Source organism: Cynara cardunculus (assembly GCF_001531365.2).
Source record: "Cynara cardunculus var. scolymus isolate 2C chromosome LG 1, CcrdV1, whole genome shotgun sequence".
NCBI lineage: Eukaryota > Viridiplantae > Streptophyta > Magnoliopsida > Asterales > Asteraceae > Cynara > Cynara cardunculus.
This window is the reverse complement of record NC_037528.1, coordinates 23456585-23484499: the sequence shown is the minus strand read 5'-3', so window position 1 is coordinate 23484499 and position 27915 is coordinate 23456585. Positions and strand designations below refer to the sequence as shown.

Genomic DNA, 27915 nt, shown 5'->3' with positions numbered 1-27915 from the left:
GTCCGTTAATGTCCAATACGGTCCGTTAAGGCCCAATATGGTTCATTAGAGCCCAATACGGTTCAGCCCAATACGGTTCATTAAAAGATTTAAAAGATTTCAAATTTTTTTTTAAATTTTATTTTCTAAAAGGTTTTTTTATTTTATAAAAATTATTTTTCTAAAAATATTTCCGGCGGATGTCCGGCGGATTTATTTTTTTAATTTTTTTACATTTTTGAAATTTTTTTTCTAAAAATATTTCCGGCGGATTTGTTGTTAAAATTTATTTTTCTAAAAGGTTTTTTTAGTTTTTCAAATTTTTTCAAATTTTTTAAATTTCCGGCAGAATAAGTCCGCCGGAAATATTTAAAAGATTTTTAGTTTTTTTTCTAAAAACATTTCCGGCGGATTTATTTTTAAATTTTTTTTAAATTTTTTTTTCTAAAAGGTTTTTTTAATAGTTTAAAATTTATTTTTATAAAACTATTTCCGGCGGATATATTTTTTTAATTTTTTTATTGTTTTACATTTTTTAAAAAATAATTTCTAAAAATATTTCCGACGGATTTCCGGCGGATTTGTTTTTAAATTTTTTTTAAAATTTATTTATTTTTATTTTATAAAAATTATTTTTCTAAAACTATTTCCGGCGGATTCATTTTTAAAATTTTTTGAATTTTTTTTAAATTTCCGGCGGAATAAGTCCGCCGGAAATATTTAAAAGATTTTTAATTTTTTTTTCTAAAAATATTTCCGGCGGATTTCCGGCGGGTTTTTTTTTTTTTGAATTTTTAAACTTTTCCGGCGGATATTTCCGCCGGTAATCCGCCGGTAATATCTTTTCCCATTTTTTCCAAATATTAATTACTTTTTAAAGATTAATTAACCCTTAATTAATAAATCCGCTGGAAATCTAACCGGTTTAAATTTTCCGGCGGATTTCCGGCGGAAGTCAACAAAAGTTGACTTTTTAAAATGCCGCCGGAAATCCGCCGGTAATCCGCCGGAAAATTTCCGGCGGAATATGTCCGCCGGAAATTCCGCCGGAAATGCCCAGTTTTCTAGTAGTGAAAAGTGAAACCAAGGATGATGACCTGACAACATAAGGATTGAGTAATCCTCACATATTCAAATAAGGCTAACTTTCATCATTTAACATTGTCGGAAAGATGATATTTGAAAGGTGATGATGGATATATTAAAAAGTGATGGATGCTTTGAAATCTATAACTCATGGTTCAAATCAAAACCAACCTAACCACAAGGGTGGTGTCTGATTGGTTTGAGTTTGGCTCTAAAGGTCAAAAGTACCAGGAGGTCCCAGGTTCAAATCCAAGGAGGAATAAAAATCCCCTTGTGGCCAAGGAGGTTCAAATGCGGTAACTTCGGGCTATCTGCAAAGTAGGTGGTCACCATGAGATTAGTCGGCTCGCATAGCGGGTTGGATATCCAGGTTAATCAAAAAAATTTAAAACCAACCAAATAGTAGAATTATAGTGAAAACACAGTTAAAATATCATGCAAAACGAAAAGCTAGAAACAAATATTGCACAAAACACAGTTAAAATATCAAAACACAAAGTTGAAAACAAATTATTCATTTCATAAGTATCAATCATCTTGAACAAGGTTGAGTTTCATCATCCCAGTTGGTGAAGAGATGATAATTTGAAAGAATATGAAGGATATATAAATGAGTGGTGAATGTATTGAAATTTATAAACATGGTTGGAATCAAAACCAACTAAATGATAAAATTATAGTGCAAAACACAATTAAAATATCATGCAAAACACACAGAGTAATCTTCATTTCTTGAATTGTGGTTGAGTTTTGTTTATACCACATTAATGGATAAATGAAAGATTGACATTGAATAATATGTATATAAAAAGAGGTTGAGATGCCTTTGTGGTAACTCATGGGGTTGGCTCCCTTTAACCGATCGTCTAAACTCATTTTGTTGGCTCGTTTGACTGACCCTCTGAACTCATGGTGTCGGTTCATTTTGATCAACCATCTTAAAAAGTTAACCTCTATAAAAATTAATTAAATCAAATAAATATACCATTAATATATCAATATATCTCAATATAAATATCATCTATACAATATAAGAAAAACTAATGGTAATTATGTGGTATTGTGAGATTTGAGTACTCATAATTATTCTTTTTCTTTTCTTTTTGAAGTATATAATATTTATATACGACAAATGCAACAAATAAACTCACACACTCTCCTCACCTATTTCTCTTCTTCTAACACATTTTCTCTCACTAAAAGATCGATCTAGGGTATAGACTTTCGTTTATAGTCAAGTCAAGTCTTTACCATTGTGTTGACTTCACATGATCTTTATGTTGTCTCTTTTGTGGTAAGTGGCACAAGCTGAAACAAGTAGGCATGGGAACGGGGTGTGAATAGAACAAGGACCCCAATTCATAAGTTATTTTAAATCAAATATGTTAAACACCACATTCGATTGATAATGATCTATGTTTAAAACTCACATATTTTTAAAATTTTCTTTTATAGAGTATTAAATATTTATATATGAACAAAATTGCATCACGTATGTAATTGTTTGATCAAATGTTTTCGATTTTTAACCTTTTTTTCATCTAAAAAAAATAAGACGACTCAGAAAAAATGTATATAAAGTAAATGTCAAAAATATAATTTTTAAATTTAAATAATATTAAATTTAATTCTTTATAAATAATATATTTAGTAATAAATTAAGATAATACATTTAATATTCGGGACGGGACGAGGACCACGTTATCCATCCCCGTCCCTATCCCCAATTTTTAATTTTCAAGAATACCTGTCCCCATCCCTGATCCCCGGTTTGCGGGCCCGTCGATAAGGTAACACTGGGTTCCCCCATGGGGTAGGCTTATTTCCATGCCTAGAAACAAACTCTAAAGATCGTTAAATATGCAGAAAAACATCAAAGCTTCATCACCACGGTATGCATATACATTACTACATGTTTTTTCAGGAGCATAACCCACAATGGTAAAGAAATATTTGTATATTATTTATTCAAATATTACATTGTTTGATATCTATACAATATTATAAAACATTTGACAAAAACTCTTAAAAATCATTTTTATGCATGATGATGAAGTAGTGTTTATTGATGCATATTACTTAAAATTCAAGATTACAAGTAGTTTTGCATAAGTACAGCTTATTAAAGCTTCATTTTTATATTTGTGTAACTAACTGCAGATAAACATAATCAAATGTAGAATAAACATCCATTTTAAATATAGAAAATCTAAAATATAATTAAGATAATCATTGAATTATAACAGAATGTTTAATTATCATCTTTATAAAAAAATATTATTAAACCAAAAATAAATTATCATTTATTAAATCTAAATTAAATTATAATAAAAAATTAAATTAAAGAAGTTACACAAAAAAAAACGAGAACTATTAAATAGTTAATTTGATACTAATATCGTTTATTATTTTTCAAATTTTTATGTTATCTTCAAATTTATATTTCATTCAAAAATAAAAACATTATTGTTTTCTCAAAACCATATAAAATCGTATTATATCGATATAGACAAATAAATAAAACTAAACGAAGATTTATTTCGCTGCATTGCGCGAGTACCCTTCTGGTATATACTAATAGATATTTTTAGTGTTACATTTGAGAAATCGAAGTTTTATGAGGATGTAAATCGACTAATACTATTCAAAGTTCGTTTTCTTAACCTTCAATGATTTTGAATCATGTTAAAAGTAGATTGATTTTCATTTGTGAATTTAAATTTTTTGCTTCATATAAGTTAAGATTCAACCATGAAACTATGCTACACTTTAATGAGAAATATACCACGATCAACAATGTTATCGGAGAATATCAATTTAGAAAATGAAGCTGATGAATCACCTGCACATAAAAAAGTGAAAAAAGCTGAAGGTGTTCGACAATGTTATGTAATCGTGTTCAATTGATGCATGCATCAATCAAAATTTTGACTCATATTGCCAAAAAAAAAAAAAGTTTTAAATTCAAAGAATTACTGATATAAAAGGAAAAAAAAATTGGAAGAAAAATAACTTTGCAACTAAATGAAAAAAAGGAGGTGGACCCTTGATATTTTTTATTTGAATTAGATTTTAATAACTCATACATTCCTTTTTTTTTTTTATATAAAAAGATAATAATTGTGATAAATATAAACACTTTTTGTATTACATTTAATCATGTGTTATTGTATTTTGTTAAAAGACGATTATAATTTTAAAAAAGATTATAATATTTTGTTTTTAATATAAAGATTAGGGAAAATTGCATCAAAATGGAATCAACTTTCACTTAATTTCTATTTTGGGGAACGAACTTTCAAAATCATCATTTTAGGGAACCAACTTACATCTGATTCTTATTTTGGGGAACCAACTTTCAAAATCGTCATTTTGAAGAACCAACTTGCACCTGATTCCTATTTTGAGAAACCAACTTACAAAATAATTATAGAAAAATAACTAAAATTCGTTTTTACTAATAACCAACTTGCATCTGGTTCGTTTTTCTATTAACTAAAAAAATCAAGTCAATAGAAAAAAATTAATTAATGCAATAAAAATAAATATTAAATATCACACTCAAGATTTTTATATCTAACCAATCCGTATCAATTAATTTTTTTCCATTAAATTGATTTTTTTTGCATTAGTAAAAAACAATTTTTATTGTGGTAATTTGGATTTTTTTTAAATGTTCAATTTGATATCTGAATTTAAAAAAACGAGATTTAAAATGAAAAATAGATTTTATTGCATTAATTTTTGGTAAAAAAACGAATTTTAGTTATTTTTCTATAATTATTTTGCAGGTTGGTTCCCCAAAATAAAAATCAGGTGCAAGTTGGTTCCCCAAAATGACGATTTTGAAAGTTAGTTCCTTAAAATAGAAATTAGGTGAAAGTTAGTTCCATTTTGATACAATTTTCCCTGAAGATTATCTAAATTACGTATTTAATAATAATAATAGTAATAATATAACAATAATAATAATATAAATATTCGATAATATAGTTTTATTAAGTAATTATTGATATATTTTGTTTATCTGTTGTTTCTATTTATTCTAAACTTATATAGTTATAATTTTGTTTTTAGCTATTATGGTGTTGAGTTTTGTTTATTCATTTTTTCACTATGTTGGATTTTGACTTTTTTTTTTTACTTTCCGTTATTTTTATATCTATTTATTTTAAATGACGTCAATAAATGTTATTATCTATATCTATACTATATTATAAAACATTTGATAAAAATTATTAAAACCATTTTTTATGCATGAAATACTGTTTATTGATGCATATTACTTATAATTTATGATTACAAGTAAATTATGTATATATACAACTTATTAAAGCTCCATATCTGAATTCGTATAACTAATTGCAGATAAACATAATCAAACATTGGATAAACATCTCATTTTAAATATAAAAAATCTAAAATATAATTAGGATGATCATTGAGTTCTACAAAAAATACTAAAGTTATCTTTATAAAAAATTATATTATTAAACCTAAATTAAATATCTTTGTTGCTAAACCTAAATTAAATTATAATTAAAAAACTGAATTAAGGAAATTACACTAAAACACAAAAACTTTTAAAAAGGTTAATTTGATGCTGATATCGGTATTATTATTATTTTCAAAATTTTATAATATTTTTAAATTTATATTTTATTCAAAAATAAAAACATTATCGATTTCTCAAAACCACATAAAATCGTATTATATCGACATAAAAAAGGAATAAAACGAAATACTGAAATCAAGATGTATCTCGATGCATTGCACGAGTACCCTTCTAGTTATATTATAAAACATTTGACAAAAACTCTTAAAAAACATTTTTTATACACGAAGTACTGTTTATTTATGCATGTTACCTAAAATTCAAGATTACAAGTAAATTGTGCATGAATACAACTTATTAAAGTTTTATATTTGAATTCGTGTAACTAACTGCAAATAAACATAATCGAGAGGATAAACATCTCATTTTAAATATAAAAAATTTAAAATATAATTAGGATAATCATTGAATTCTAACAAAATATTTAATTATTATCGTTATAAAAAATATATTATTAAACAAAAATTAAAAAAAATGAATTAAAGAAATACATAAAAAAAGAAATTTTAAATAGTTAATTTGAAACTAATATCAATATTATTATTTTTAATTTTTTATGATATATTCGTATTTATATCTTATTAAAAAATAAAAAACATTATCGTTTTCTCAAAATCATATAAAATCGTCTTATAACGTCGACTGAGACAAAAAAAATATTAAATTCAAGATGTATCTCACTACATTGTACTCTCTAGTAAATAATAAAAATATGTTTATTGTTAATAATTTTTATTACACATCCAACATATTTCCTCACTTTATTAATTGAAAAGGCTACAAGCCAATATTTATCTATATTCTATACAGCAGAATCATGATAGTCTTACGTGACATCTCTTCGACGCAAAGATTATATTTTCCTCTTTTTTCCACATTTTGATTTTTTTCTTAGTAATTTTGCAAATTAATGTTCACATTTAACTAAAAAACTCTTCCCCTTCTCTTGGTACGTTTCAACTTCAAATTTTAAATCCTTCAATCTCTAGGTTTTTTCTTCTCAATGGAGGCTTGTCCTTAATCCAAATTTCAATGTCTTCTTACATATATTGATAACCTCGTGTATACTTTTTTTGCCATAGATGATAGATGGAAAAGAAGAAGGGAGAACTTACAAGTAGTTTAAAGTTTGTACATGGAGATGGAGAACACATAAATTAAGGAGAAGTCTCCATTAAAGCTTTAAAATTTTATGAGAATTTTGATTGTTTTTTATTTTGTGGTAGATTCACTTTTGTTTTTATGTTTTTTTTATAGTTTTTTAATTAGTAATTTTGTAAGAAAAAACACCAACAATAAAGTGATATTTTTAGGCATCGCAATCCTAATTTTCTTTTTCTCGAACTTTGTTTTTTTTAATTGATGTAATTATTATCAAAACATTAAATTAATTAGACTATTCATTTTTGTTGGTTACACCCAATTTTTTTTATTTGTTTATCTCATATAACTCTATTTGTCATTTACATACCAATAATTGAACACACACACACACACACACATATGTATGTATTCAATATATATAATCAAAATATTTGTAAAACTCATTTATATAACTGAAATTATGATCAATGTATGTGTATATATATATATATATATATATATTTACATGAGACTCGAATATAATAATATGTATATTCATATTTATATTTTTCTCAATTTTTGTCTTTTTTATTGATGTAATTATTAGCAAACATTAAATTAATTAGACTATTGATCTTCTTTAGTTACACTCAATTTTCTTTATTTCTTATAATTAATGAATATATACATAATCATTATATTTAAAAACTCACTTATATAAATGAAATTACGATTATTAATGTGTATAATTTTATTTACATAATACTTGAATATAATAATATTATATTTACTAAATGACCAAACACACGAGTTTCAATCATTTTTTAGTACAACATAATAAGAAAGAGAAGATTAACCGAGGTTGTTTAAACAAACATAAGACAACTAAAAGGTATTAGCGTAGCAATTGAGGTTATTGATTTTCAGTTTATGGGGGGTAGTATGGGACCTGCAGTCGGGGAGAAAATTACCCGTTTGATTGAATACGCGAAGTTGGGATCATAAAAGTTTGTTGAGAAATTGTGAAATTGGATTTACCGACAATGCAGTTCCCGTACTTTGACAATGTATAACTCACAAACTGTAAATCGTAATAAGCTCGTATCTTGCAACCACTTTCATGAAGGGTCGAAAGTCAGTTATGACTCTAAGTGGCTCGAAACAGTGTGTTTTCGGGGTTGTTTGCACTGTATTCGAGATTAATTTGTTGTTTTGTAAAATTCGTATAAAATATATGGATAATCAAAATGAGGTGGGTAGATTCACATATCAAAGATAATATTCATTCTTATTAATTTAATATATAAATGTGATCATCGACTCATTTAGCTAACTTCATAATTTTAAAAAAAAATTATCGTCATCGTGCAACGCGCAATGTCAAACACTAGTTTAAAATAAAGTATTGTATATGGACTTGCAATGTATTCTAATTTAGAAATAGTTAATTAACATAAATTGCACTAGATATGTGAAATTACTAAAAAGCCCTTCACTTTTGATGAAAATATAATTTACATATGGCCGTAGAAAAGTGTTTAACATATTTAACATTTTAAAAAATCAAATTTTTGAAAGAAAAAGAAAGAGGATAAGAGTTACTACGTATTAAAAGGTATTACATACCTCTCTTATGTGTGTATGTATATAGAGGGACTTTCTTTTGAGAATCAATGAAATTGTGATAGTCTTAAAAACTGGTGCATTATGTGTTATTTAATATGATTTTTTTTATCTAAGACTATGATTTAGAATATTGAGTAACATATATTTGTTTTACAATGTGTTTTGTTTCACATGTACTTGGTTTAAACATTTTGACGTGTTTATATAACAAAAAATACACGTTGAATGTTCACATTATGAACCAACTACACATCAAACATTTTTTGAATCAAATATATGTTAATCATTACATTAAATACTATACTTAGACGGAAAAAATTATGTGAAACAAAACCCTAGAGTAGAAGTTTTCACAGATCTCACATTTGATGCTTTCAAATGATTAAACCCCTATATATATGTATATATATATATGTGTGTGTGTGTGTGTGTGTATAGGGGCAAGTTCTTTTGTTAACTCAATTTTTAATGTTAACTATGTTAACCTAGTGGACGAATAGGATTCATTGTTTGTTGTAGATTTCAATAAGGTATCGATTATGGGATGGAGGACACAATGGTAAATCATACATACACATAAATTACATTTTGTATTAATTAATGAGTGGTTACTATTTAATAGTTGCTTGATTGTTGGGATTATGATCACTTATTCAAATTACACAATGTATTATCATTAAATAAAATTAATCTTGATCAAATTGTTAATCTAAATGAACAAATCACAAACAAACATTTTCTAAAATGTGAATATTAAACAAATCATAAGTAAACATTTTTGAAGCGCGTTGTTAATTTCGTTTACGGTGATATGAATGGTATGAAGGAAAATATCGCGAAATCACCATTGGACATATTTCTATAAGTATAGAATGTTCATTGTCTGTCAATATATGAAAAGATGGAACATTCAAGTGAACTTTTATGAACATATGTGAATATTGATCAAATATTAATAAACACAATCACATTGTTCATATATCAATAAACATAATCACATTGTTCATAAGTGAACTCATGTTCATATAAGGGGAGATATCCATGTGTATAATAATATTCATAATGACGAGAGATTTTTTTATTAATGACGATAAATTAATGTTCATATGAACATTAATGTCATTAATGGACAGTTACAAATTTTATGAATTTTTTTTCAATAATACCCTTGTTCATATATGTTCATCTTAGATGATAATGTATTATATTATTAGCTATTACAAAATTGTCATCATAAATGTCATCCATTGATTCACAAGATGAATGGTTGTGATGAGTTTACAAAATTAACACCAAAAATTGAGTTAACAAAAGAACTTGGTCATTGATCTTTGAAATTTGTGGCTTCATTCATGACATAAAGTGTAATTAATTGTACACATAGACAAGATAACATAAGTGAACAATATTTACAAGGGGTATTTTGGGAAAAGATTTTAGTTGTCCATTAATGACAATGGGATGTTTTGTAACCACTCATTAATAACAATGAGATGTTTTGTAACTGCCCATGAATAACAATGTAACTATCCAAGAATAATCTCGTCATTGAATCAAAAACCAACAGCAAGATCTCCGACACCAGATTATTCTACAGTTTTTTTTGTTAATGGTTCATATGTGAACAAGTATTCGATATTATGGAAATTGTTCATGTGTGATCAGGGGTGTATATGGAAAAAAGTCGTAAATGACACAAGTGTGCATATATGTCAATCCGTGTTTGTATTTGACACAAGGGTTCATATATGTCAAGTTGTGTTTCTAATTTAGAAAAGGGTTCGTATATGTCGAGTTGTGTACATATGATTGTACAAATGTTCATATATTGAATTTGTATCCATATGGTCACACATGTTCATCATCTTTCGTATGTTCATTTGGGTCAATATGTGTTCATATTTATACCAAGTGTACATATAGGTCAATCTATTTTCGTAATTGACACAAGTGTTCATATATGTCAATTTGTGTTCGTAATGGACATAAGGGTTCATATATGTCGAGTTGTGTTCATATGGTTGTACGAATGTTCATATATGTAAATTTATGTTTTTATGGTCACACATGTTCATCATCTTTCGTATATTCATTTGGGTCAATATATGTTCATATTTATACCAACTGTACAATCTGTTTTCGTAATTGACACAAGTGTTCATATATGTCAATTTGTGTTCGTAATTGACATAATGGTTCATATATGTCGAGTTGTGTTTATATGGTTGTACAATGTTCTTATATGTGAATTTGTGTTCATATGATCACACATGTTCATCATCTTTCGTATATGTCAATTTGAACGATACCGAAAATTTTACTACCGTGTCTCCTCCACCAATCACAATTTCATAAACATTAGAGATAAAAAATCAATACTAAAAAAATAACAAGATTAAGGGTTACGTTAATCTAGATATATATATATATATATATATATATATATATAGAGAGAGAGAGAGAGAGAGAGAGAGGCGGGTTTCATTGAAAACCGCTTAATTCTTAAAAACCGTGTAAACCGAATTCGACCAATAGGAAAATTTCTTTTTTTCTAATTAAATCTAATCATTAAGGGTTGAATTATCATTTACATTGTTTTTGATTAAATATGGAAGGTCTTAAGTTATGTATTAAGGAAACGTAATAAAGAAAATGTTAGAAATGGTAATAGTTAAATGCTTATTTAATTTATCTTTTTGAAAATTAAATATGTTTTGTTTGTTTTAAGGATTTATACAGATTTAGACTATGAAGATCAAAATTGTTTATTGGTTGATCCACAAAATTAGTACCATATCCTATAAAATACTTCACAACTAAAACAGAGATTCATGAACCGAAAACATTATCATAATTGATGAAACTGTTTCATTTTTGTTTAATTCTTTTTTGGTGATTTTGTTCACTTAATGGTTAAGAAAGTCTGTAATGGTAGATGCATTAACGTTATGAAACGTGTTCATATTGCAAAAACTTTGTCGATGAAATTTGGTGCATAACGACAATGAAACCATTTCATAATTGTTGAGAACATGTTGTGTAATTGGCAAACAGTGAAACCATTTTGTAATTAGATTTAAACGGATCCATCTACTGAAAACATGAAAATGACAAATGTCTTATCTAGCAATACGTTGATTTGTGTATTGACAAATTGTGAATCGCCTCTTACCTGTCAATGAAACATATTAAACTCGTCAATGGCTATCGATTTCATTGTTCTGTGCATAGAAAAATCATACCTCCATTATCTCCCACAATTTTCCTTTAAAATACTCAGTTTCGATCGATTAAGGTAAGCGTATATTTCTTAATCGAATGGAATCAAGCTCCTGATTGAAAGGAAGGGAAGCGATGAAAGGGGAAATATTCAAGGAAGGTGTCAATTAGCAAGTGTATGATCCTATTTTCTGTTTTACCTTTTTGCCGTTTTTCGGATTATAAAATATTTTTTTTATTTCTTAATATAAACTAAACTAATCTTGACCATTGATCAAGAAAATGGATGAATGAGATTGNTGAGAGTGATTTTCATTTGATCACTCATCTCTCTCTCTCTCTCTCTCTCTCTCTATATATATATATATATATATATATATATATTAAAAGAACAACAATAATGACAACGTAGATTCATATATCAAAGATAATATTAACTCTTATTAATTTAATATATAACTGTGATCATCGATTTATTTTGCTAACTTCAATAATTTAAAAAAGAAATTATTGTCATCGTGCAACGCACAATGTCAAACACTAGTGCCTCTTAAATCAAACCCGCCTTAGGTCTCGATTTTGCTCTGAAGCTCCTCGATATCGCTCTCAAGCTTTCTCATCTCTCCTCAAGCCTCTATGTTATGTTAAAATCTAGAAATGTTTACCCTACCATCATTTGTAAAAATCTTGATTTTTTCCCTAAATATGAAGTTGTTACCTATTCAATCTCCAGATCTATTTCTTTGTTCCATCTTCCTTTCTCCATTTCTTTCCTTCTACATTTCTGCATCTTGTATATGTTATATTTATTTTCTTCTGTTTTTCCGCATCTTATATATGTTATATGTATTTCTGCATCTGTATTTATCCATTTCTTTCCTTCTGTATTTCTGCATAGTCTTTGCAAAAGGAATTGATGTTTCTACATCTGTATCAAGACGCATTTTTTATTAGATTAATCAATTCAAAAACGCACGTCCAAACCACGGTATAATAAGAGCATGTACAGTATATTGTAATAAGATATAAAAAATAATTTTTTTAATAGAAATTAAATCAGACTCGAACGGTTACTCTATTTTAGTAATTACTAGAAGAGTACTCATGCAATAAAGCGAGACACATCTTGATTTTAATGTTCTATTTTATTATTTGTCTCTGTCGATGTTATAATACGATTTTATGTGTTTTTAATAAAGCAATAATGATTTTGTTTTAGAATAAAATATAAATTTGAAGATATCATAAAAATTTGAAAAAATATATTAATGTTAATATCAAATCAACTATTTAAAAGTTTTCATTTTTTATGTAATTTCTTTAATTTTTTTATTATAATTTAATTTAAGTTTAATAACGAAATGACTTATTTTTGGTTTAATAATATAACATTTTATAAAGATAATAAATTAAGTATTCTGTTAAAACTCAATGATTATCTTATTTATATTTTAGATTTTTTATATTTAAAATGAGATGTTTATCTTGCATTTGATTATGTATATCTGCAGTTACACACAAATTCAAATATGAAGCTTTAATAAGTTGTATTTATGCATAATCTACTTGTAATCTTGAGTTTTAAGTAATATGCATTAATAAACAATACTTTACGTATATAAAATGATTTTTAAGAGTTTTTGTCAAATGATTTATAATATAGTATGGATAACATTAATTATATTAATAAAATATTTAATAAAAATTGTTTTTTTTATCCTACGTATTTAACTTCAATAAATTTAATTAATTAAAATATTATTTTCGAAACAACAAAAATGCTAAAATCCCTGAGTTTTCTCTCTCGGCGATGCTCTGTTTTCCGGTGGGCAAATCGCGGTGATCCCTCTTCGCCGGCCAAAACCTCACTTTTCGTCGGTGATATTGCCTGCGTCTAATCTTAGATCTTGTTACTCCGTATTTGAATCGCATTGCAAAATCTCTTATTAGGGTTTTGTCCTTTCATTTATCGAGGGAAGAAGGTGATCAAGACTCGAGAGGATGAATAATAAGAAGCATCTTAGAGATCATCATCAGTTATATCATACCGTCTTGAATGAATCATAGTTACTCGCGATCAATACCGAACTGCTAAAACTAAGGTCGATGTGAACCTCTGTTTCCTGCCCCGGGGATCCTCAAACCCTCGATTATCCATTCATTCGTAGAAGCAAGCCAATGGTGGAGGCGATTCACGAGGTTGCGATTTATATTCATAGGTTTCACAACCTAGACCTCTTTGAGCAAGGGTAATAACGTGTATCATCAATTTCTTATTTATTTGGCTGAAGTTCTTATGGTTGAATCAATTGTTGTACTCCCTCCGTCCTGAAAGAAGACTTTGATTATGTCAGACCTTTTCGAAATGTGAAACTCATTATATAGCCTTGCCAGCAAGTTAACTGCAATTTTATTCAATTTATAGTATTGTCAATCGTCGCAAAGTTCAATGCAGTTAGCTTATTGACTATTTTGCAACCATACCAATTTAATGTTTGTTTATTTTGATCGACTTTGAAAGCAACCCGATTGACATCTGAAAACAAGATGTGTTTTCTTTTTTCTTTTCTGTGGGAGTATGTTTGAAACAAGTGTGTATCGATGCATCATTTTGTTGTATATAGGTGGTATCAGATCAAGATTGCCATGAGGTGGGAAGATGGTGGCTGCACAACTTCACCTGGTTCCCCTTCAAGAGTTGTTCAATATGAAGGTACTCTGATGTTTAGCTCGTTATGCACATTTATCTCATTGTAGTCTAGCAAACTGATCTCAATGTTGAAAGTTGAAAGATACAATTAGTTATGTACAGGGCTGGTACTAAGATTTTTGATGCCTTGTGCGAAAATCATAAAAAATACCCTTTTAAGTCTATTTTTAGTCCAATGGAACATGTGATTTTTTAAAGAGTTTAGAACATATTCATCCTCATGTTGATTTTTATTAATAATAATAATAAAACATATAATGGGGTGGGGTGGGGTGCGCATAAAAACCAAAACCCTAAATACAAAATATAAAATGATAAAAGGATAAATCGTGAATTAAGATCGTAGTTCCTTCTTTTCTAGTTTTTCCTTTTTCCAAATTGAACTTAGCAAAATAAAAACTTTATTTAAATATACAGGACTTAAAAGACAAGTAAAACTATAATTAATTTTTAACTAAAATAGTAAATTGTATCCAAATTACCGTCATAATAAGCAAAAAGTAAAACTCAAAAGTTACAGATCTAACGACTAAATGCTAAGGGTCTATCTGTTAGCAGCTTAATAGGATTAATGGAACTAATAACTTATTCACTCAACTATGCATGATTGTTTCGTAATGGCTTAACGATATAGAAAATGACTTACCAGTAAGCTTCTAGTAGGAGCTTTATATAGAAAGCCATGTTTATTTTCCAAACATGTCCCTTCCAACTAAAGAAACGCTCCTTACATATGCGAAAAAAACTCTCCGAAACAAAAAAATTTCCAACTTATACAAACAAATTAATTTATACAGACAACTTTATCCATATATAACTTAATAAAAAACCAATCAAACGACCCCTAAATCTAATGCGGTAATGTCAAACCTCAAAGTAAACAAAAGTCAAAAGAACAATAATAAATTGTAAAATTCATAATCTATGTTATTGTGCATTGCAAAGAACAAGTGACCAATAATTAAAACAATGTCACACTGTTGTTAATGTTGTGCTGTGTGCTCCAACTATGTTGACACAATGATGCTCATGTGCAATGAAAATTTCAATTCTCAGATATTTCAACATGCAAGAGGAAGACTCATTATCAAAATGACAAAAGCCTCTTAGCCTTAGCCTAGTAGGTCAGTAACCCACGACCACATGACCCAACTTTATAATAATCAGTTAGAAGTTTAGATTTTTTTTGCAAAAAGATTTAAAGATTCATAAATCATAATACGACTCATACAACAATTCGGTAAGTTCAATCAACAGTAGAAATCAGTCATTCGAGATTTCCATCTTTGATTTCTTGAATCTAATTTCATGACCTTAATTGGCTGGAAAGAGAACTCCATGCCTTGAAAATCGAAATAGTCAAACTTTGAAGAACAATAGAAATTAGATTGAGTTGTTGGAATGATGACGTTAATCGGTTCACAATGTGCATTCAATATTCATCACTACTAGGCCTTTGACCTGTTTTTATAGTTAAAACTAAGTTGTCCAAAATTATTAAACCAAAAACTAGTAATAGATGAAAACTTGATGCCCCTTTAGACTTTAATGCCCTGTGCAGCCGCACGGGCTGCACGTGGCCAAGGCCGGCCCTGGTTATGTACTATACACAGACATATCTTTCTTTTCTTCGAAGGAGAGTCCTTATGGACTTCATCTGATCCAAATCTAATCCAGTTTAGTGATTTAAGTACAAAAAATATTCAAATGTGTAACATATACTACATAATTTGCAACCAGGTGTATTTAAACTCTTGCACAAAAAAGAAAATTGGGGATGCTTTTGCCTTCCACCCTCAATGAGTAGACCGAGCCTTCTATGAGAAGCGGAACTAGGAGTTAAGATGCAAATGTAACATAATAGGAAAGACATGAAGTACCAATTTTGCATTACTTGCCAAATGCTTCCAACATCTGGAATAAAGTAGGATAAAAGGTGCATAGTCTTTGCTGGACAATCGTCAATTCAGATCTATCTAGGGGAGTTGACATTCAGGGTATTTGAACTTTTGGGGATTTCAATATGGATCTTACAGTCTTCTATGGTTTTTTTTCTTCATATTCTGGCATATGATTAATTCATGCCAAAGAGAATGGTGATAGTTAGTTGTTACAACCCCATACAAAAAAGATGACTACTAACATCATTCCTCCTCTATAGTATACTGTACCCGGGACGAGCATCATGTGGAGGGGCCTAGGACCATGCATGTCCAAGGTAGATACAAAAGTAGTAAAAGAAAAGCTACAAAAGTAGTAAAAATATTATCTATATAGTCATAAATAAACTTGTACTCTGCACCAAGTGCTACAACCTTATGATTCTATCTTCACAATGGTTGAAAAGATGAATGGAATTTCTTTTCAAATTCTTATAATTTTAGAACGTCTTTTATGAATATCTCACTAACTGAATGTGTTGAGCTTCTCTTACTTTACTGCTCAATATGTTCAAGTTCTTTTCTCCAGTGTCCTACTTTATTAATAGGTATTACATGGAGTTCCTTTTCTCCTTGCATTATGAGTAGCACTCTTGTAACATTATGGTGGAAGATCTTACTAGTTAATACACAAGATATAGTAGTGTCTTAGTTAGCCACTGAAGCTCTTCCTGTAAAGAGTGCACATATGAGCTATGAGCCTAACTTAGGCATGCTCGATCTTTAGGAACCTTACCTATAAGAAACAGCTGGGAGAGTTTTCTAAACTGGATGATGCCGATGCAGGTCCTTTCGGATAAAGCCGATCTTTTCTCAAAGCATTTTTTTGTCATCAACAGTTGCTGTAAATTGTATCTGAATCTATGTTAGATAATTTGAGGTCTCTGTTTGTGGTCTTAGGATTGGAGGAAGAAAAAATCATAGAAGGTATGACAGTGACATGGAAAGGTTTATTTTGGTCATAATTACTTGGTGAATCTTGTCTGTCCTCCCTTTTTTTTATTAACCTGGATATCCAACCCGCAATGCGAGCCGACTAATCCCAGGGCGACCATCTGCTTTGCAGATAGCCCGGAGTCACTGCATTTGAACCTCCGTGGCCACAAGCGGATTTTTATTTCTCCTTGATTTGAACCTGGGACCTCCAGGTACTTTTAACTTTGGAGCCAAGCTCAAACCAATCAGGCACCACCCTTTTATTACTCTTTCAATGAGAGAACTGAAAATTAACCACTTTGCAATGTCATTCTTGCTCCTTTGACCTTTCCTCTGCTCTTCATCATGGAATATTTATCAAATGTACTAATGTCATTGAGCCATGAAAATTTTGAACTTGTCAACTTTGACTCATTAATTTTGTTTGCAACTTTGCTTTATGCAATTTGTCTCTCTTTATATATCGTATATGAACTTATTATCAGGAAGGAAACAAAAGGCTAAGGTTGTGTTACATTGCTGTGTGAACTTCAGCTCCTGAACTCGATTGTGATGATGTCTTCGGGGCATGGAGGATTGATGACATGGATCATAGTTTCTCATCACAACCTTTTTACATACGATATGCAAGGCAGAATGTTTATCTATATGTCATGATCTCTTTCAACTTGTCTCTTGGTAAATATAAGGTGTCTCTCTCTCTCTCTCTATATGCATCTGTATACTTGCACGCATTCTATAGACACTCATCTTCATTCCCTCCACATAGCAGTGGGGTGCCACTGCTTGTTCCCTGTTCACTTTTTATATCGTCAAAGAATTTCCAAATGCTCATCGTGTTCACATTATTATATTGTCAGTTGATAAGATCCTAAAATCTTCAGGGTCCAATCACATCTGCCGTAATTCTAAAGTTTGAGCTTCTCTTTGCATCTATTTTGGATGATGGGTTAGTAAACAGCCTTATGTTACACATTTCCCATAATCTTGCCATTTTAAATATTATTATTCATTTCATCGTTTCTTTTCTTGATATCTGCAGCAACAATTTGCAGTCTTCTTGGGAAGGAGGACCTGCTGCAGTCCACGAATTTCGAATCCCACCTAAGGCTCTTCTAGGATTGCATTCATATTGCCCTGTTTATTTTGATGCTTTCCACTCTGTGCTTGTTGATACAAGTGTACACATCAGCTTGCTGAAAGGTGGTTTTCGTTCCACGAAGACACCTAGGTTTGTAGCAAATTTCATTTATCACTTCCATTAGGAACCAAGATTAATAATGTCTTGTCGCTTTTTAGTACTTTAATCTTACTGTTTGACAGTCACAGATTTTTGGTGAAGTTAGTCTGGGAAACTAACCTTTTGATGTCTCAACTCAGCGATCCTCATGGTCGTCAAGGTACTGCTGATGAGAAATACAACAAGGCTAATCAAGTATGCCATGAGTTTTTGTTACATCTCTTTCAGATGGCCTTTGTGTTGGTATCTTTAGATGGTCATGATCAATATTCTTTTGTGAAGATTAACCTAACTTTTTACTGCTCCTTAATCTGTTCAAACACATCTTGTGAAAACAGGTTGTCTTCGTCAAGGCGTTTTCAACTTCTCATGCAATTCTACTTGAAGAGCTTAAAAATCTTAGTAACACCCTCGATCAAACAATTGATTTGACTGCTTTCATTTCCAATGATGCTGAGACAAAGCTCTCTTCTGGTTCTACGGGAGTGGCCATGGAGACTGCTAATGCTGAACATTGGCAAGTGCCAGGCAAGATGCAAAATGATTCTGAGGTTGTTCGTTTATGGAGGCTCGGAGTGGTTTCCTTAAGTAGTCTCATATATTCTTTGAATTTCACTTTTTTTCATCTTCCATGTCCTTGAACAGGAACCAATTGGTACTATTGGTTACCAAAGTGATTATCTTTATTCCCTACAAAAGGACGAACTTTCCCGTCTTTTGGATTCTCTTGGAGATCAAATCCTCTACTTATGGAACACATATTTAAAGTTTCATAGGTTTGATTCTTTACCTTTGTCTAATTTTTTGATATTCTTTTGAACCTTAGTAGTTGTCTTTTGACTCTTTTCTGGAAAAAAGATTTCCTAATGAAAACTATAGAATCTGAAAGTTCTTGCCACTGAAATTGTGCTCATTGAGGATATCGCAGGGGTGTAAGCAGTGCACCTAACTTTGCTGCTTTCTATTTGTTATGTATAGTCATCAGCAGTTTTTATAACATCCAACAAAATTAAGAACAATCCTATGTTTTTGTTAATCACTGGACAAGGAAAGTTCCTGTAGATGGTAAGCACAGGATGTAGGCGTGTGGCTTTGGCACGAAAGAAATTTACCAGAATACTTCTTTTCCCTTGAGCTTGTTTGAAGTCTCAGACCTTATCTTTTACTTATTAACTCTTTATGCGGAGAAAATAGTATTACTTTGTTGTTTCTTTAACATGAAATTATTATATCTTGTATTGGCTTAGAATTATCATTTGTTACATGAAGAGAAGAGAGGAGAAAGTGGCTTAGAGTGTCTGTGGTGCAAAAGTAACGCCTTGCTTGGAGTATCAGAAGTTCAAGTGACACAGAAATCACATAATTTTACAACATTCTTGTGCCATTTAACTTTAATGTGCTATCTTGTAGTTAGTGATTCTTTGTTGTAATGATGGGTGGCTGATTGGCTGGTCATATTGCTTGTATCTTTATATTTGATCTGTTACTTCACTCTCAGGGATAATAAAACAAGGATTTTGGAGCGACTGCATGACGTTTGGGCTAATGATCGTAGAGCTGAATGGTCAATATGGATTGTTACCTCTAAAGTTGAGATGCATCATCAGTGTATTGGCAGTGAGGTTGATGACTCGAACAATGGCGTTCTTGCGAAAGCCCCTGCACTTCGAAAGATAACTGAAGATGTAATTTCGTAACCATCCTAACTTGCTACTAATCTTTTATATCATTGGGTACAGAGAGGTCTTCTTCACATCAATTCTAGGTTTGAGTGAAGATTATCTGAACATGTACTTTTTGGGTGATGAGCAAATTCTGGTTGCTCATTGACCAAGTATGAATACATCTTTATTGTGTGCTTTTGTTTTGTTCTTTTCTTATGATTACTTTATATGACTAATTATATTTGTTGTTATTTTAGCCTGCTGAAACTGCTGCAATGCGTGCTGAGCTCCACCGTCGTAGTATTGCACAGATGAAGGTGGGCCAGTGTTCTTAGAGGCTTCAGGATTTCATGTTTCTTCTATGTGGAATCACTAAATTTTCATCACTTCTGTGCAGATGTGCAATCGTTCAGTTCAAGACCTTCAAATTTTTGGAGATGCATCGCGTATACCTATTATAATTGTGGAACGCTTTGTAAATGCGCCATTCCCTTCAACTAGTGGAAATTCTTACTTCAGCAACATGGACATGAAAGAGGGACATAGAGTACTCTCAAATTTTGGCTCAAGTTTATCTAGCAATCAACAAAAGGACCGTGTTTTGAAGATTGCTGTGTTTGTTCATGGTTTTCAGGTATGTCATGCTCTGCCAGATTACCAACTGGTCTCTAAGAAATTTGCAGCCTCTTTCCCTCTCAGCCACCCCTTGTCATGCTACAAGTGCCTCTCTTCACTGGGTCTGAATGAAACGGAACCAGTTTGGTCTTAAACTCAACCATGAATTAACTACAAACTTGAGTCTATTTAATTTGAAAAATATCACCTAAAATGGAGTTGCTTCAAGACTCCAAAAAGAAGAAACAAGTTCGGTTTCATATACAAACCGAATTGAGAATCAACATAAAAAAAAATCTACAACCAATAACTGAACCTTTAGTATAACCAGTTTTAGTCCAGTTTTGTTGTTCCGGAGCAATTTTGCTCACCTACATCGTAGAACTTCACTTCTGTTGCTTCTCATTTCATATTACAAGTGATAGGGTAATAACTTTATACATGGTTTTAAGTTGATTTCGTGGTTATTACGTTATTATGCCACTAAAGTAGTGAACTCAATATGTAATGGGTTGGATTCATGTATTTATTGGTTATTTTTCTGGATTTGTTTTGGTTTTTGTGTAAATCGGAAAATGACATCATTATATTTATCGCAGGAGATTGTGACATCCAGCTCTACATAAGTTATGAGTTAGAACTGTGATTCCGATACGAGTCCTAGGTTGTATGCTATTAGTAACTTCTTGCCATTGTTTTAAGTTGACTTGGAGATTATTGGGTTAGTCTACTATTTTGGTCAGGAGTTATGACTTCAATTCTTTTTGAATTCCATGTGGTTTATCTTCTTGGAGCAAAGCACTAAATACATCCAAGTTAATTATAAATTTATTGAGTCTTAAGATTTGAATTCCAAATCTAAAAATGGGCTCCAACCGGGAATGGAGGTAATATATGCAAGAAATGTAAAACTATGTGATACTCTGTGTCAATATGATGTCTCTGATATCTGTGTGCATTAGTGCATTTCAATGGTAGTGCCGAAAGTGGTGGTGTAACACCCTAGTTTTTTTTATTTAAATGTTTAAGCCTTAAATACAAGATTTTGTAAGCAAATTAAGTACTTTTAAAAGAGTCCAACAGCTGTAGCATTTATTAAACTATCATGTTTATAAGGCAAGTAGCTTACAAAGCTACTTATAAATAAACAACATGAGCCACAAAATCTTATGACAAAGCAAGCCTACTCTTTACGACAAAGCAAGCTAGTTATGAGTTGTCAAGGATAGAAGCATGTGTTGGCAAAATTCATGATGACAAGCAAGAGCTAGAAGCATGACAAATAAAAGCTAGAAGCATGAGGTGTTAAGATTCTTTTATATTAAGCATGAGGTGTCAAGATTCTCTTATCCTCAAAAATGAGGTGTTAAACTCTCATAAGAGTACAATCTTTAGAGCAAGAAGAACAAGTAGTTAATGCAATGAATTTATCTATAAATAGGGGTTTAAGGGTCACTATTTATGCATACCAAAAACTAAGAAATCTCTCTAGTTAAGCTTGAAGAAAGGAATCAAAGGAAAAGTAGGCAAATCAAGGTGAGTACTTATGTGATATATGAGATACATGTATGCTATATATAGAAGTATTTTATGCATTACAAGTTATGTTGGCATGCTTTGTTTTACATGAAAATATTGATTCACATACATATTCAAGATATGCATGATGACATACAAGTATACACACAAGACATGAAAATCATTTACATGTTATCATGTGTGTTACATAAGGCATGAAATTTTTTACATGTTATGTATAACCATAATATCCAATGTACGGGATATTACAAGAAGGAACGTTTTGCAAACGAACCTTATAGGGCAGCCTTTTATGGAGCCGGCGGTTAGCAAACCTCAAGACAAGTATGGTATACATGCATGTGACAAGTGAGATCTCAAAGGAATATTTTTATACATGATAAAGAATATAGTATTTTATAAATGTTTATGCATGAGAATAAAGAATATTTTTATACATGATCAAGAGCTTTTATAAATTATCATTTACAAAATATCATGAAAATTTCTCATTCATGAAACTATAAATACTCGCTAAGCTTATAGCTTATATATCTCATGTATGTATCTCAGGAATCAAGGAGTAGGAACAAGATGTCTAAGATGTTAGAATATTTTAAGTTGTAAATTTCCGCATTTCCGCTGCTGTAATAACTCTATTATAATGAAATAAAAGTTTAAGATATGAAGTTTCTTTCATTCACTTGTACTAAGGGCAAAGGACGATACCCCGAGAACGGGATGTTACAGGTGGTAATAGTGTAATTTTGAAGAACTAATTCCTCTTGAAATGAACAAATGAGCAGGGACATCATCTGGACTTACGGCTTGTCCGAAATCAATGGCTTCTGATCGATCCAAAATTGCAGTTTTTGATGTCGAAGGTTAATGAAGACAACACAACTGGGGACTTCAGGGAAATGGGACTTAGGCTTGCTCAAGAAGTAGTTTCTTTTGTTAAAAGGAAATTGGATAAAGCCTCGAGGGTTGGTGTCTTATCAAGCATTAAGCTCAGCTTTGTGGGTCATTCCATTGGTAATGTCATTATAAGAACAGCATTAGCAGGTACTTATTACATAAATAGTTGTGTTTTCTTAAGCAATTACTGTAATTCTTGTAAAACCTTTTTATTTTCCTGGCCTTATTAATGTAGTCTATAATTTCTTATCACAGAGAGCATTATGGAGCCATACCATAGATTCCTGTGCACATATGTCTCTCTTTCCGGTCCACATTTAGGTTATCTCTACAGTTCAAACTCTCTTTTCAATTCTGGATTATGGCTGTTGAAGAAGCTTAAGAATACACAGTGCATTCATCAGCTGACTTTCACTGATGATATAGATCTACAAAACACTTTCTTCTATAAACTCTGCAAGGTATCAATTGATTTTTCTGTTCTCTGCAGTTTGAAACTGTTGGATTTACGATCTGTTCATATTTCTTATGAAAAGAATGAGAACTTCTGTTGTTGCTATAAGTTTACATGGTTGAAGTTCTGATACCTTTCCTTTTACTGCCAGCAAAAGACGTTGGATAGTTTTAAGAACATAATCCTTCTATCATCCCCCCAGGTATTTACTTTGTTTTCATCTATAAGCAATTGCACTAGCACTTGCCTCCTTTGTCTGAATCCACAACTATGCTTCTTCAAAACCAAAATAGACCCAATATATCCCACTTAGAAATAAGGTTCGGGGATAGGATGTATGCAGACCTTTCACCCAACCCAAAGAGTAGAGAGGCTCTTTCCTTACGATCCTGACTCGTGAAAAAGTATCGTTGTAGAATTTGTAGCATTTGATGTTTACTTTCATTTTTGGTAAAATCTCATTAGTTTTGCGAATGCATCACATCCTAAGATACCCCCCCCCCCCATGGGTAATATTCATTTGTTGTTGAGAAGTGGTGTTCCTAGCCTTCTAGGCGAAGTTGAGAGTTGTGGCTGAAGATTGAAGTGGTTTGGACATGTTCGCAGGAGACAGTGAGGCGTGTAGATCGCGTCATGGGTGAGGGGGTGAGGAGGGGTAGGTTGAGGAAGATGTGAGATGAGCAACTGAAGATAAACATAGAGACCTTAGACATTTCTGAGAACATGATCTTTGATAGGAGATCTTGGAGGCACTGGACTAGAATAGCAGGCTAGGGTGTAGGGACCTTTAGATAGTGTAGATGGGAGGGAGTTGGTTGGGGGTGGTACTTTGAGGGTTATAGAGTAGTCAAAAATAGGTTACCGGTGTCCTATGTTAGACAAGGAGTTGTTCAATGCCTCATACTTTTTCTATGTTGCAATGTGCTGTCTTTGTTATACAACACACTTCTATTTAGTGTTGCTTCTTTTCAAAAGTCGTTGGTTCAATCCCTTCATATTTATTTTCCAAAACCTTTTGGCAATGTTTTTGAATTTCTTGGATCAAAACTTCTCCGCACACATTTTTACAAGCTCGAGGTGTCTTAATAGAAACAATTGTTCTAGTTTTTAGTGTAGAGTACGGGTCTGCATACATCCCACCCTCCCTAGACTGTACCTTTGAGTGAAATATGTTAGGTTTGTTTCGTTTTGTTTTTATAGGTCGTCACCATAAACATGTGACATTTGTTTAATCGAAATGGTGAAATTGAATGCCATTAAACAAATAAACAAGAAAAATTATGTGTTTCAGGATGGGTATGTTCCTTATCACTCGGCACGAATTGAAATGTGCCAGGCATCCTCACAAGACTACTCAAAGAAGGGCCAAGTCTTTCTTGAGATGCTTAATAACTGCTTGGAACAAATACGCACGCCATCCACAGAGCAACGGATGTTCATGCGTTGTGACGTCAACTTTGATATATCGTTGTTGGGTCGAAACTTGAACACTATGATCGGACGAGCTGCTCACATAGAGTTCTTGGAGACTGACAATTTTGTAAAGTTCATAATGTGGTCATTTCCGGAATTCTTTTGCTGAAAACATCCTCATTTATTAGCCCCCAGGTGCATTATTTTTTGCTCATGAGATTGCGACTTATGGAGTTGAAGCTGCTTCAGGTAACAAGTCCACTTTAAAGCTATGTCAATCATAGGTGGATCAGATTATCTCGTATGACTATATGGTGGGGAGGACCCACCATGTTTTATATGGTTGCACGGGCCACCGCTTCATATAACTTTTACAGTGATAAATGTGCCACCGTATCATTTGTTGGGTGCAACCATATATTTTTCGAAATTACAATAATAACATAAGTTTATCTTGACAACGTTGGTTTGCACGATCTTTTCTCCCCTTGGGCAGATTCGAATCTAATACCCTATCATTTTCTTTAGTTTTTTGCCTTTTAATTTCAGGTTTATTATGTTTTTGAATTTTTTTGGGATAAAAGACTCAAACATAGTGTCACATATGAAAAATAAGGAACTAATCAGTAGACTAACAGTAATTTTGTAAAAATACCCATAGCTTCATTTTTTATAATCAAATGGTGTTACCACCTCACAAAAATTCCTAGGTCTTTTGTGTTCGTTATTAAAATTAAACGTAACAAATGAATGAATATGAATGCATAAACAAACAAAATTTCTTGTTTGTGTTCATTTGTTAATAACATAAGCTTGTTCATGTTCTTTGTTAAAATGCTAAACATGCACAATTGGTATCTACAATGAATTTATTAGTAAATGACATACAAACTGTTAAAAGAATGAGTAACAACTAATTCATGTTTTCTTTTACCACAAAGGTTAACATAATCATCATTCAACACTAAAGCTTGATGTAAAATTGACCAAAATAGTCAATCTCATCAACGAAATTTACTTTTTAGTCACTTTTGGAAAGGTTATTGCTAAAATAGCTGGTCTTTACATAGATGCTTTATGTATTTGCGTAAAGACTAATTTCAGGAAAAAAAAACCTTATGCAAATACGTAAGGTTTTTACTTAACATTGACATGTCCTATTCTGAAACTTTATGCAAATTTGATTTTTTTTTTGTATAGCAATTGTCTTTTTACTAATTTTTTTTTGTTTTTCAGTAGACATAAAATATACATTCTTTGCTTTTCAGTAGCTCAATTTGAGTAGGCGACTATTGTACAATAATATTCAGTGATTCAATTTGAGTAGACAACAATTGTACAATAATTCAATTTGATTCAATTGTGAGTTAGAGTATTAATCACTGTGATTTGTTCAAATTTTTGTAAGGTCCCTCAAAAGAATTATGTATACCGGATTAACCCTGATAATTAAATTCTTTATATATTTTAGTATGACTTACATTATGTTTACAATCTCATTGATTCTCTTAAAATGTAATTTTTCCATTGCTCTTTTTGCTCCTATACTAGTGGTCTCTCGTCAATTTGAATTTCAAAATGACAAATGAAACTGAGAAACTGAGGTTGCATATTCATCTTGGAGGAACATGAGAAAAAGTAAATGATGTTATGAAGCATGTATATATAGAACTTATGCAACGTGGTGTAGTTTTGGCAACGTTACATTTTAGGTTGGCTAGCTATGTTGCAATTTTTTTTTTTTTTGCAATAATCAATGCTTTTAGATTATCGTACAACTATGATAGGTGTGTTTTTGAGTTAGCTAGTGATGATGATGTCACCGGGTTTATGGATTTTGTTGTCGAGCAAGAAGACGTGCTACATTTTGTTTGTGATCGAAACTTCTGTTGCTTGTGGTATTTGATCGGGTAGAGGAAGCAATGTCAGAGGAAGTTCCAACCTACCACCAATCAATGAGGCTTAACATCAATTTGGTCATCAGAATCAGCGTATTTATTATAGTCAACAATAATTTGTCCCACAAAATCAACCTCAAATTTTTTGATCAACAACAGATTTTGCCTGACTAGCAGGATGCACATGTGCCCTAATTTGTGTCTCAAGTGGTGTTAATGTTTTTATCAATATATGTACTCATGGATTCCCGAGATGGAAGAAACTAATGAAGGTGCTAATGTTTTTAAATTAGGTATACCTGAGGTTGATGATTTAGATTATGAAGATGGTGATAATGAAAGAGAAGGAACAGGAGGATGATAAGAAGAAGAAGAAATACGTGATTCTAGTAGACCATTTTCGGCTATGAATGATTATTTTGGTATGCCTCATATACTTCCAACACCAGAACCCATTATCACACCCAACAAATCGCTCAATTATAATCGCACCACACACATCAGCTTGGGAGAATTATTTACCACCAAAAAAGAAATGATATTAGCCATATGATTGAAATTTATTCAAGAGAGTTTCGGATTTAAAGAAAATAGATCAACAAAGAGTAAATTTGAGCCAATTTGTGTCCATGCAAATTGTGGTTGGACGATTAGGGCGAGCTTAGTTGGCACAAGTGAAATGTTTCAAGTTCGAAAATTGGAAGATCGACACACTTGATCAAAACCCAACTACATTCAAATCAGAGGCAAACCGATAAAAAGTTTTGGGTCACATACTAATAAAGACCCTTACAGATGAAAGCAGAACTTACCAAGGAAATGACATGAACAAGTTATACAATATTGAAATTACCTACGGGCAAGCTTGGAAGGCGAAATGTCATGCAGCGGGTTTGCTTAGGAGTACCCCCAGAGTATTCGTTAACCAGACTCTCTGTATATCTTTTCAATTTGGAGTGTATGAATCCATTATATTGTGACAAGAATAACGACATATGAAA

At 31.1% G+C, this 27915-nt stretch overlaps 1 protein-coding gene across 1 annotated transcript; it reads left to right on the top strand.

Annotated features, from left to right (window-relative positions):
- Positions 1-13723: 13723 nt before the first annotated feature.
- LOC112525178 (protein FAM135B-like) lies at positions 13724-26634 on the top strand (the record flags this gene model as incomplete). The annotated part of the gene is made up of 15 exons (XM_025135224.1): positions 13724-13857; positions 14233-14321; positions 17729-17883; positions 18079-18147; positions 18250-18425; positions 18518-18629; positions 18773-18985; positions 19080-19210; positions 19933-20119; positions 20356-20415; positions 20496-20732; positions 23038-23296; positions 23405-23610; positions 23755-23805; positions 24895-26634. Coding segments are annotated over 15 exons (2370 nt in total), but the record flags the coding sequence as incomplete, so codon positions are not given.
- Positions 26635-27915: the final 1281 nt, after the last annotated feature.